Genomic DNA, 11,822 nt, shown 5'->3' on the forward strand with positions numbered 1-11,822 from the left:
ACTATCATTTCACATTTTCAATAGCCTTCTCTGGTCTATCACATATATTTCACAGTAGATTTTGAGTACTTCTGGCTCTTAAAATCCTGTCACCTTTTCTTAAATAATTGAGTCTTGTGGGGAGGGAGTCTGATATAGCTGATAGAGTCTGAGAATTGAGCACTCAATATCTTTTATTTCAACACATTGACCACTTTGTATTCATCTTCATCCATTACAATGTCCAAAAAAATGCTTCAGTTATGTAGCTTGAGAGGTACCCAAATCTATGTGTATAAGGAAAAGAAATTAATGCCTGGGTTATTACTGTTGACAGATTAATAACCATAGGTTCTTTTCTACACTCTACTTGTCAAAACATAGGCTTTTGACAAGTAATGGAACCGGGTGTTGATTTCATCTTGTGGATAAGGACTTAGGTTCGATCAATAGTAGTTACCTATGTAAAATTCATGCCACTGTTGCAACCCTGGGTATAATTTGGTAGACCAGGTAACATTATAGCCCAGTGTTCAGAGCGCAGTAAGATCGGTGACTATTTTTCCCAAATAGTGTGCAGAGCGTCTTCTAACACTGTGAAAGCTAGACAGGGATAAATGCTCTAAATCAAGACCAGCTTGATTTCTCCATGGCTTGTTATAAAATCATGTGATGTCCTCTGCACGCAAGCCTTATTATCAAAATCTGGAGGATACCCCCCAAAATCTGCATTATTGAGAGATCTTTGAGCACCTCAACAGTAGGCACTGGTTATAAGCTTTGTGATAGCTTTGTCATACAGATTGACAAGTTGTTTTTCTGGTGTTTCTCTTGTACCTTAATCATATACTTAAAAATTTTTAAGTAAAATTATAAAGAAAATAATTCAAGCTGATTGAGTAGATAAAGCTTTTTTGGGCTATTTTGTGTAATATTTAGGGGGAGCATTGTGTTTTCTAAACTTGTGATTTTCATCACTTACAGAAATGAAAAAAATGAGAAAAGCCCACTCTGCTTTTCTAGACTCAATCCATCTTAAACCTGTGCTTAGACCTTTAGTTATCTTTCCATCTTTTATATCTTTGTCTAAATTTCTAGAACAATGATCTCTATCTGGCACTGGGTTCCAGTGGAGCCATAAATTAGCACATAGTGCACGTGCTTTCAATTCTCTAGTCTGAGGAAACAACATTCACATCAAACTTAGATCCTTCGATTGTGGAAATGGAATTACATGTCTCTTATACCTTATAGATCGTTGCACAGAGTTCATCGGCATGAAGTTTATACAGTAATTAGTTTTGGCTTTTCTTTTCTTCATTTTTTCCCAGATAAAATAGCATACATGAATCTTAGATTGGCCTCAAACTTAAAATGTTCCTGTCTCAGCCTTCTGTGTCCTGATATTACAGATTATATACCATTGGACCCTGCTGTAAAGTGACTTCTGCTGACTTGAGTTGAACATAGTCTTCCTTGCTCTGTACTTCCAGCATTAGTCTGACTTTCTTGGTGGACATGAAGAAAAAGAATACACTAACATTTTCAAAACAGTTAATGAGGGGTTCATTTCACTTTCAGCAAGTCACAGAAACTACGAGTCCTTCAGTGTTGCCCCCTTCAGCTTTGTCATTGGACCTGCTCAATAATGCTGTGACTGCCTTCAGTACTGTGGAAGAGCTGATTCGGTTCCTAGAGCCAGATCGATGGCAGATAGACTTGGACAGCCTCTACAAGCCAACATGGCCGCTTTTGGGCAAAGCTTTCCTGTATGGGAAAAAAAGCAAAGGTAAGCTTCCACTTCAGGTTAGGACTCATTTAATTCTCTCAATCATTGATGTTTTCCGATTCCTTTGCCATGGTTTCTAAAAGGGAGAGTTTAGAATGCCCTCAGTGATGAGTTTAAACAACTCATTGTATTACCAATCTAAACACATGACTTAAATGGAATATAAATGAGAGGAAAATCAAGAGATACTTCTGTTGAAAATTCTAGTCACTTCCTATCTCATCAAATATAATTTTGATGGGGCATTCTCTTCCCTTTGACAAGAATCAATGTTTATTCTAATCTACATTGGGAGATTTAAAAGGAAAGATCAGCACTAAAAATAATGTTTAGGGCTAGAAATGGGGATGTTTTGTAGAAGTCATTCTTTTTGTGTATTCCCTGGGTCACGGTTGCATACACTTTGTAAACTCAGAAAGTTCTAAAGGTAGGGAAATTCAGTTATAAACTCCAGATAGAAGTTGCCAAGGTGGCATTCACAGCAAAAAAACAACTGCTTTCAGGAGACCATAAAAGGGAATTTTCCTATCTGTAAACTTTCCTTTGCAACCATTACTCTCAACCCAATTGGTTTACCTTCTTTGAATTGCAAAATTTCTGATAATTAGACCTAATCTCTCATGGATATAAAAAATAGGGATACTAACCACGTTTCCAATAGAGGTAGCAAGTTTTCAAGGAAACATTAGAAGTGTGAAGGAGCTGTAGCTTACATACGTGACACTGGAGAGAAGTAATAGGAAAATGGGACTGCCCTCAGAAAACTACTCAGGCTCATGTTAGAGAATGGTAAGGAGAATGTATGTGGAAGGAACAGTGTTTAGTTAATTTGAGCCATTCACCACAGCAGATTGCAGCAAAGCTTTCTGTGAACCCCGTCAGAAGAAACTTGATTCCTGCCTTTCTTGCACGCCCTTGCAGCCTTCCTGATCTTGAGCTTTCATCTCTGAGGGTCACGTTTGGACCTGCCCAGGCCTGGTATTTCACTGTGCTGACAGACATGGTTTCCTTTGAAAAGTGTTTGAACATGATTACGTTCAAGGGCATGAGCAGCTGAATCCTGTCCAGATGCCGAATGCTGCTTCATATTTATCAGATCTGATCTTGATGAATAAGTTACCAACAGCCAGCGCTTCCCCTTTTCTGCACTTATGAACAGTAGGCTGAAGATCTGCAAGAGTGGCTGAACATCCCATGAATTGTAGCTTTTTTTTTCTAGCAATATGAATTAGATTATGTGGTACATTCATAGGCAGTAGAAGTGAGAAATTGGTTTTAAACTCACATGGAGATTTTTGAGCAGTGATTCTGGATGCTATCCTAAAACTGTTCTTTTGAGTCAAGTCTGCAAGTCTGGATCCTTATGTCTGCTGCTTATAGAGTAGGCCACAAGCTATCTTATAATTAAAATAATGGTAATGATCCAGAGTCTTTTAAGTATCGAACCTTCACCATTGAAGCCCTTTGCAGTTTACCAAAATAAAATTCATTTTTTAAGCATATACTGAGTATGTGGAAAGCAGCGTGTACATTTAGAACTTTATACAAAGTAAAAATGCAGGTGTGGGCTAATATCTCTAGACTAGATCAGCGCCCTGCAAGAGCCTTTCTACAAAGGAGCTGGGAAATACTTCTAAAAGCCTCTAATTAGACATTGAAATAGATTTTCCCCAGAATAAACATATCACAATGTTAGCACATTCATCTTAGAAAGACCACCCTCAGGTTGCATTACTGTAATATGATAGCCTAGGATTGAATATCTGAAAAACAGGAACAGCTAACAAAGTAAAATGTGTCTGTAATTTTCATCAGTAGTATCCTTTCTGGTAAAACTTACAGTGTTGATAAAGTTTCCTTGAGGAATCATGATTTACATTAGTGATAGGGTCCGTATCTTTATTTTTTAGAAACATAAACTCTTCTATCTTCTATCTCTCAGGAAGCAATCATGTTAATGAAAGTGAACCCAAAGGCTGTTTTTCTGTATTTTCATTTTCTTTGGAAATATTTTGTAAAGAGAAATTCATGTAGCTTTTTTCTTTTCTTTCCTCTTTTTTCTTATCATTTTAAAATGCTAAGATTTTGCAGAATACTTGTAAGGTTTCTTTTTTGTAAGATTTTCTTTTAATGAAGATGATATTAGTCTGAAGCCTTTGGAGGCACAGACCTATAAATGTTCAAAATGAGATGCAAATGTAAAACCTTTAACTTTTTAGTCCAGGATAATCTGTTAGCAGGCAGTAATGGGTTTTGGCTTATTTTCTTTACATCCTTTTCTCTAACTCCAAGTTTGCATTCATATTGTGTACAGGGAAAAAAACTGAAATAAGCTATTTTCTAAGTCAAGCTTAACAGTAGTTTCAAAGGGGGCTTTTGACTTGTGAGTCAAGCATGATAAATGAGGGACGTGGGGTGGAAAGTGTGTTTAAATTTTCCCATTGTAGCAGGTACAAGAATACTCTCGGGAAATCCACCCTAGCCTTTTATGGCGGTTAAGTAAACATTTTAAGGAGAACACATGCAGACCCTTTTCTAGTATTGTGAAATGGTAAGTTTAAATTATGTATGGTAGGTGAAGGTCCTTTTAACACTGGGAGCTTCATTAAGCTTCTGAAGCTTTAGATGGACCATAGAAATTGTGGTGAGCAGCTGTGATGCTGTGCACTTCTAAACATTCTCTCCCTCACAGCCTAGATATCATTTTCATCCAGAAAGGGACCTGACCAATCACATGCATATAGCTTTAAAATAAAATGGTAATGTTTCTCTATGCCAAACTTCGCCACTGGCAAAGTAAGTGCAGTAGAATCAGTGATATCATTATCACAGCGACCTTATTAACTTTATTAGTGATGATAAATCTTTACAGGGAGTTGGAAGTTATTCACTGACTTGTCTCAGTTTTTTTTTTTGAAGACTGATTTCACAGGTTTGTTTAATTTTTAAATATTCAAAACTATGATTTCAGATGGAATTAACAATAATTTTTTAGTTGAGTAAAACAATACTTTTATAGCTTTCCTCTGTTTTTCATCACTCTTACAGTTAGATATGGTTCTAATTTTCAATTAAATATTCATAACCTAATATAATCCTTAGAGATTTTAAAAGCACCCTTAACAAACTATAGTAGTTTACTATAGTAAAGAAAGCAAGCACTTCATTCTTATTTATAATCACATGTTAAAACTATTAAAATTGGCTACTTTTACTTATCAGAATTAGAATCTCACAATCATAATTCCTATTTAAAACTGTCCCTGCATCAGAAACACAATAATGTTTATATTGTCAGTATTGGTTTAAAGATACATATACTTTCTTATACTTTCTATAACAACATATTTTAGGTAATTACTTAACATAAAAATTAACCCCAAATAAATAGAGGGACCTGAAATACTTACGTTAATTTCACTTGAAATATTTCTGTGGAAAAAGGTAGACATAACCAAATGACAGAAACTAACACCAGGTTAGAAATACATACCCTGTCCTTACTCTTTATGTGTAAGTCTGTAGAAAACGGATTTGTTTTAGCAAAAGTTTCCTGAGGCAGTATAAAAAACAATCACTCTTTAAGAAATTTTCCTGCACATTTAATGAAAGGATACTGTGTTTGTTCAACACATGCAAAAACTAAAGGATAATATAGTTAAACAACTCATTTGAAAGGATAGTCAGCGGGTACTGGCTAGACGCCCTCCATCTTTCAACAAGGGAACAATAGGAATCTGAAGGAATCCAGTTGTTCACATTTCAGAAGGCACCAATACCTAAGACTCTGAGGCTCCGCTCTCCAATGTCTGCTCTTTCTCTGACATGTAATCTCTCTTACTAACTGTCCATTCAGCTGTCTTCACAAATACTTTTTTCACTCTCTTTATATTTTATGTTCCTTACAACCAGAACGACTGCAGAAGCTCCATGGATGGGTTTCATTGAGCTGTTCTGCTCTAATTATAAGAGCCTGTAATCCTTTTAAAAAATTACATCGGCCTTTTAGTCAAAGCGCTCATACTCCTACGTGCTATGCTTCCCTGAAATGCTCTCTTTGTCTGCTTTTTTGACTGAGGTTAAAAGGTGTAGCCCCTGTTCTCTATATAAAGTTTCCTATTTGTAGTTCTCAACTGCTTCATTGGCTCTGTTCTTCATATTGCACAATGCCACCTCTTCATTGGTCACTAAGTCATAATGAAGCTTTGTTTACTATGAAACAGAAAGTCCAATTTGTAAGCTGTGGAGCCGTACAACCTAGTTAAGATGAGAAGGGATATTGTTAGGGTCATCATTCATGAAATAACCAGATCGCTTTTATAAAAGGAGCTTAAAGAAATGGAATCAGGCTCAAAGCATGAGCAATTTTTTTTCTTTGCTTTTCTCTATGCCCTGTAGCGGTGAATCTGAACCTTCTCAAAGAAGAGGTAAAACTTTACAGCTGCACACCCCGGAACTTCTCTGTGTCCATACGGGAAGAGCTAAAGAGGACAGACACCATATTCTGGCCAGGTTGTCTCCTGGTCAAGCGCTGTGGAGGAAATTGTGCCTGTTGCCTCCATAATTGCAATGAATGTCAGTGTGTCCCACGTAAAGTTACAAAAAAGTACCATGAGGTAAGTACATTGTTTTCTACGCACTTTCTTTGGGATGTTTTCTTCCCTAAAAAGAAAAGAATGCATCTCAAATACTCTGGTGATTGGGATGGACATGGTCCTGTCAAGGAAATACGAGCACCACGTCTAGAAAGTGTTCGTATTTTCACTTTTAAAACCAGGGCCTTTCATTTTAAGACACAAACATTGAAAATGTAGAATGCACGTTGTATAATGGTGGATAATCTCTGACTAGTGAAGTTTTGATCTGTTGTTTGTTGTTGTTGCTTTTTCTATATGTTGGGATCAAACTCAGGACTTGTGTATGCTAGTCAAGTGCCCTGTTACTGAACAACCCCAGCCCAAATCATACAAGATTTATATTTCTTATATTAAACACACAACATCTTTTCCGAGGAAAAACAGAGTGATGCTTTTCAACTACAAGTTTTCCAAACTCTTAAAGACAAGCTGAGAAGCAAGTCGCTGTCTAATTTTGAGCAAGGAGATCTTTGATAATTGCTTTTCCATATGGCCCAATGTCAGGACATAAATACTGTGAGGACAGTTCATATTACGTTTGTTGCCTCAAATAGCATACTTCATGTTAGCCGAATTCTTACTCACTGTTTCCTCTCTGCCTGGATTTTATGATGGTGAATTATCAGCGAAGGAGTGAACTTGCACTGAGCAAGAGGAATGTGATACTCTGATAGCTAGACTGGGTTTGTTGCTTTTTCTACTTCCATAGTTGACCCAATGATTTCTCTTTATCTACAATGTCAAAATTTTATTTAATTAGTTATTTCGTAGGGACTGAGAAAGTGGAGGACAGAAAGAAAGAGAGAGAGTGAGAATTGTGTGATCCATTGCCCCTACCTTTCTGAACTAGGCTACACCACTCAAAGTTTCAATCCCTTCCTGAAACAGCTCTGTCAACTGCTAAGTATTCAATCCATGAGTCCTTAGATGTCATTTCATATTGAACCACAGTAGGAATGAACCCAGAATTTCATGCATTCTAGGTGAAAATCATTTTCCACAACTGAAGCCCAATTCAAGTAGTTCTTCAAATTAATTCTCTCTCTCTATCTCTCTCTCTCTCTCTCTCATTCTAATGTCCATATATTTCTATTTAATATTATCTAGGTTCTGCAGGTGAATTATGTCCAGCTGCATCTTCTAAATGTTACAACCTTTAATGGAGTTTAAAAGAAATAACACTATCCATCCCTTTACTAGAATTTCTTATCTTATTCTTTAAAATTACTGTAGCAAGAGTTTTCTGCTATTTTTGAAGATGTTCAGAGGACACATATTAGGACAGCCAGTCAGATGAAGGCAGAGATGCAACCTGAGCCCACTGTGCAGTCTGGAGGAACTTCTTATGTTATACCATGTTTCTCTTCTGCTGGGCAGAAAAACGCATAGACGTGGAGGTAGGAACTGATGACACTGGCTCTACTGATGGTCTGATTTACCAAAAACAAAACAAAACAAAACAACAAAAAAACTCATTCCAGAAAAGGAAAAGAAACATGAAGCAAGAATATGATAAAGAATAACACTATCATCAATTCATGACACCCAGCTAATGTAAAGCACTGTCATTGGTATAAAGTAGTATCCAATTATCTAATTAGTCAATCTTACATTAAAGGGATACAAATGAACTGATTATTGGTCCAAAATTATAAAATACAATGAACTGAAAATGTTGCTTTTGAAGTTCAGCATTTCTGGTGCTTTCTTTAAGACTTTGAAGTCTATCTTTCAATAAAGCAAGTTGCCAAACAAACTGATGGTCGATGATATTGAGGCTTCCGTAAACTGTTATTTATTATTCTAGTTTTAATAACTCATACTTTGGTCTAGATGCAAATAGCAACTATTTCGTTCAATGTGTCTAAATCTACTTTCTCATATGTGAAGAAAAGCAATAACTACAGATTATGTCATAGGATCAGCGTGAGTTAAACTATGGAAACACATTATTACTGTGCCTGGCACCCAGTAAGTATTCAAAAAATGCAAGCTAATTAAACTCTTCTAGAATCACATGGTCCAAAATTATGTATCCATTCCCCAGGTTTCTTTTGCAAGTCTTCAAACAGTCATAGGATATGACTTGTGTCCCTGTGGATTAATGACAATTTACTGGAATGGGAAATTCTCACAGTTACTTCCTGGAGTTCTCTATGTACACATAAAAAGTAGGGAAACTGAACACTTTCATGTTACTATGTGCTCTGGGATTTGTTTGCATTCCAAAATGACATAATTTCTAGAATTTATAATTTCTGTTCTAAAAAATATTGACTTCCAATACTTCAGGTAGTTTTAATAGAATGAACAACTGGATCCTTTTGTCACAGTACTTTTAAGATACATTGTTAATTTTGCCACCTATATTTTTTGAAACCTGAACAACCTAAATTGTGACTAAGTTCATTTAATAGAGGCCTCATTGTTACTGCTGGGCCTCCTTAGCATTGTTCAGTAAGACCCAGCTGCAAAAATTAAGCTGGGGCTGAGGCTGACGCCTATGAAGTACTTGTAATCCATCTCATCAAGTTTATAGAGGACTTGAAGTGTAGCCAAGGAAATTAATGAGTGGCATAATTGAGCAAGCTCAGCTGTGGAATGATCGAGTTTCTTTCTACACTATACCCCATGGTTGAGTGTACTGCACTGAGTGTAAATATTTGCACAGTGTGAGAATAAGTGTATGAGGGGAAGAAGCTAAAACAACAGGAAACCAAATTGTACATCAGCAGTTTCAAAATCCTTGAGGTGAAATTGTCTCTTGTATGATTACATTTAGAAAGCAATAAGCACATGGCGAGTGTTTAAGTTTAAGAGCTGTTCTGTGTGCTTTGAAACTTCTGGCATTAACGTGCCCTTTCTTTTATGAAATGACAGTAGTGGATGACTGGGGGCGGGGCTAGAGAGGAGAACTGAGCATGTAACTTCATTATGCAATACAGAAGAGCACAAGCGCCTTCCCTAGGCCCCCTGATGTTGTTTGTTTAGCTGTTTTCTATTGCTGCTTTTGAATTTGTTTTCTGGTTTTTGAAGTGCTACTTGTCCATGAAGTCAAATATAATAAGCAATGTTTTTAAAGTTGACATATTTTATTCCCTTTATAGGTCCTTCAGTTGAGACCAAAAATTGGAGTCAAGGGATTGCATAAGTCGCTCACCGATGTGGCCCTGGAACACCATGAGGAATGTGACTGTGTGTGTAGAGGAAACACAGAAGGGTAACTGCAACCTTCACGGCAGCACTCATCTGCACTGGCATTCTGCGTCCCCCACGAGCAACCCTCATCCCCACTAGTATTTGGCCGCAAGACTCTCAGCTGCTGATGCTGGCTATAGTAAAGATCTTCCTCGGTTGTCTCCATCCAAAAATCTCAATTGTTTGCTTCAACAGCCTTCCCCCTGGAGGACTTCAAGTGTCTTCTGAAAGATCCAAGGCACCAACAGGAGTCATTCACACAGCACTGTCTTTCAGAGGAAGCCCAAACAGTGGAAGAGGTTTTCCGACCACAGACACAAGTGAAATGAATGTAGATCGCTAGCAAGTTCCAGAGTGACAGCATTTTGTTTCCACTGACAGCATGCTATAGCTTAGTTATCTTGATATGGGAAAGTGACAACAGCCCAAGAAAATGGTGAAAAACACACACTTAATTGTGAACGAAGTAGAAAAACCTTGGATTTTCCCCTCATGTTTGCAAATACGGAAGCTCTGTTTTCTACAAACGCAAAGCTTTTAGAGGACAGCTATGTTGCTATGAATTAAGTGTGCCATGCTGATAGGAAAGACTGATTTTTTCCATGCATGGCAACTTCTCTGCCATTTGGAAGAAGAGAGGAGTGGCCATGGTTTGGAGGAAGCACACCTGTACAGAGGAGTGCCCTCCCCTTCCCCTCCCTCTGAGGTGGTTTCTGTGTTTCATTGTGTACATTTTTATGTTCTCCTTTTGACATTATAACTGTTGGCTTTTCTAATCTTGTTAAATATTTCTATTTTTACCAAAGGTATTTAATATTCTTTTTTATGGCAACCTAGATCAATTATTTTTAGCTTGATAAATTTTTTCTAAACAGAATTGTTATAGCCAGAAGAACAAAGATGATTGATATAAAATCTTGTTGCTCTGACAAAAACACATGTATTCTTTCTTGTATGGTGCTAGAGCTTAGAGTCGTCCATATTTGAAAGGATGGAATGAGGAAGTTTCTAGAATTGGTAGGTCGCGGGGACATTTTGACAACTGAATTATCATCAATTCCCACTTCTGTTCTTAGAGATACAAATAAAACAGAGCATATAATAAACATTCACGTGGAGACATTGTTAACCTACCCCTTTCTGTGGAAAATACAAGCATAGCTCAGAGAAATACACCTTCTGGAAACCGTGACCACTTCCAAGCACAGTGTTCTGGGATATGCTGCTCTGTATGGACACATCCTATTTATTTCAATCCTAGGGTTTGATTACCTTTAAACTCTGCTCCATACACTTGTATTAATACATGGATATTTTATGTACAGAAGTATATCATTTAAGGAGTTCACTTATTGTACTCTTTGGCAATTGCAAAGAAAATTGGCATAATGCATTGCTTGTAAAATGCTTAATCTGTGCCTAAGTTTTGTGGTGTCTATTTGAATTAAAATGTATGGATCATCAAATAAAAGAATCTGGCTATTTGGAGGACAAATGGAAGTGTTTGTTTAAGTGTATGCATGTGTGTGTGTGTGTGTCTGTGTGTGTGTGTGTGTGTGTGTGCTCATGTGTGTGTGTTCACCCATGAGTGTCAACATGTCTATCTCTTTGATTCCAAGGAAAGGAAGATTATGAAGTCTTAAATTACCATATTTTGCATTCTACAAAAATATCTGCCAGTTCAGCCTCCCCTGCCTTCTTCTTCTTTCTAATGTCTTTTTGCAATGATGCAATGATGTTCGTCTTTTCCCAGTGGTATTAATAGTGATTTCTGATTAAGTAAATTGCACAGGATCCAAAAGCCGCATGTGCATTGTAAAATGTGTAGTGATAAATTATATGATATGGTGAAGTGGGGGGGGGCAGATTCCATAAGTTTCTGTTCCTGTCTTCATTTTCTATGGCAACATCTGAGTGCCGTGTGTGGTAGCTAGTCTATGGATTGCCCAGTGTGTTTCAAAACATAGTCCTTCCATTCCAGACACAGATCTCTTGGGGTCTGGTTTCTTCAGCACTTGGCTCCAAGATTGGTGGAAACATCACGTGTCCAGAGCCAGTCTATCCAGACTGAACTTCCAAGCAGTACCCATTGACTGTGCTCCTACTGCTGGCTGCCCTGCCCTACCTCCCACTATGTAAGAAACAAGTGCACAAATAAACATGCTCTTTGTCTCCTTTCTTAAACCTTTTGCCCTCTTGTCCCAGTGCTATAAAGATCC

General features: G+C 37.3%; 1 protein-coding gene across 4 annotated transcripts in view; it reads left to right on the forward strand.

Moving 5' to 3' along the window:
- Window positions 1–11,098, forward strand: part of Pdgfc (platelet derived growth factor C) — a 178,167-nt gene extending 167,069 nt beyond the window's left edge. For 3 of the 4 annotated variants that reach the window (XM_039103196.2, XM_039103197.2, XM_039103198.2), the window contains 3 exons: window positions 1,561–1,768; window positions 6,167–6,384; window positions 9,513–11,098. In XM_039103196.2, the coding sequence (XP_038959124.1) occupies window positions 1,561–1,768; window positions 6,167–6,384; window positions 9,513–9,629 (543 nt within the window). In that variant the 3' untranslated portion in view covers window positions 9,630–11,098. 4 annotated transcript variants of the gene reach the window in all.
- Window positions 11,099–11,822: the final 724 nt, after the last annotated feature.

Source organism: Rattus norvegicus, chromosome 2 (genome assembly GCF_036323735.1).
Source record: "Rattus norvegicus strain BN/NHsdMcwi chromosome 2, GRCr8, whole genome shotgun sequence".
Lineage (NCBI taxonomy): Eukaryota > Metazoa > Chordata > Mammalia > Rodentia > Muridae > Rattus > Rattus norvegicus.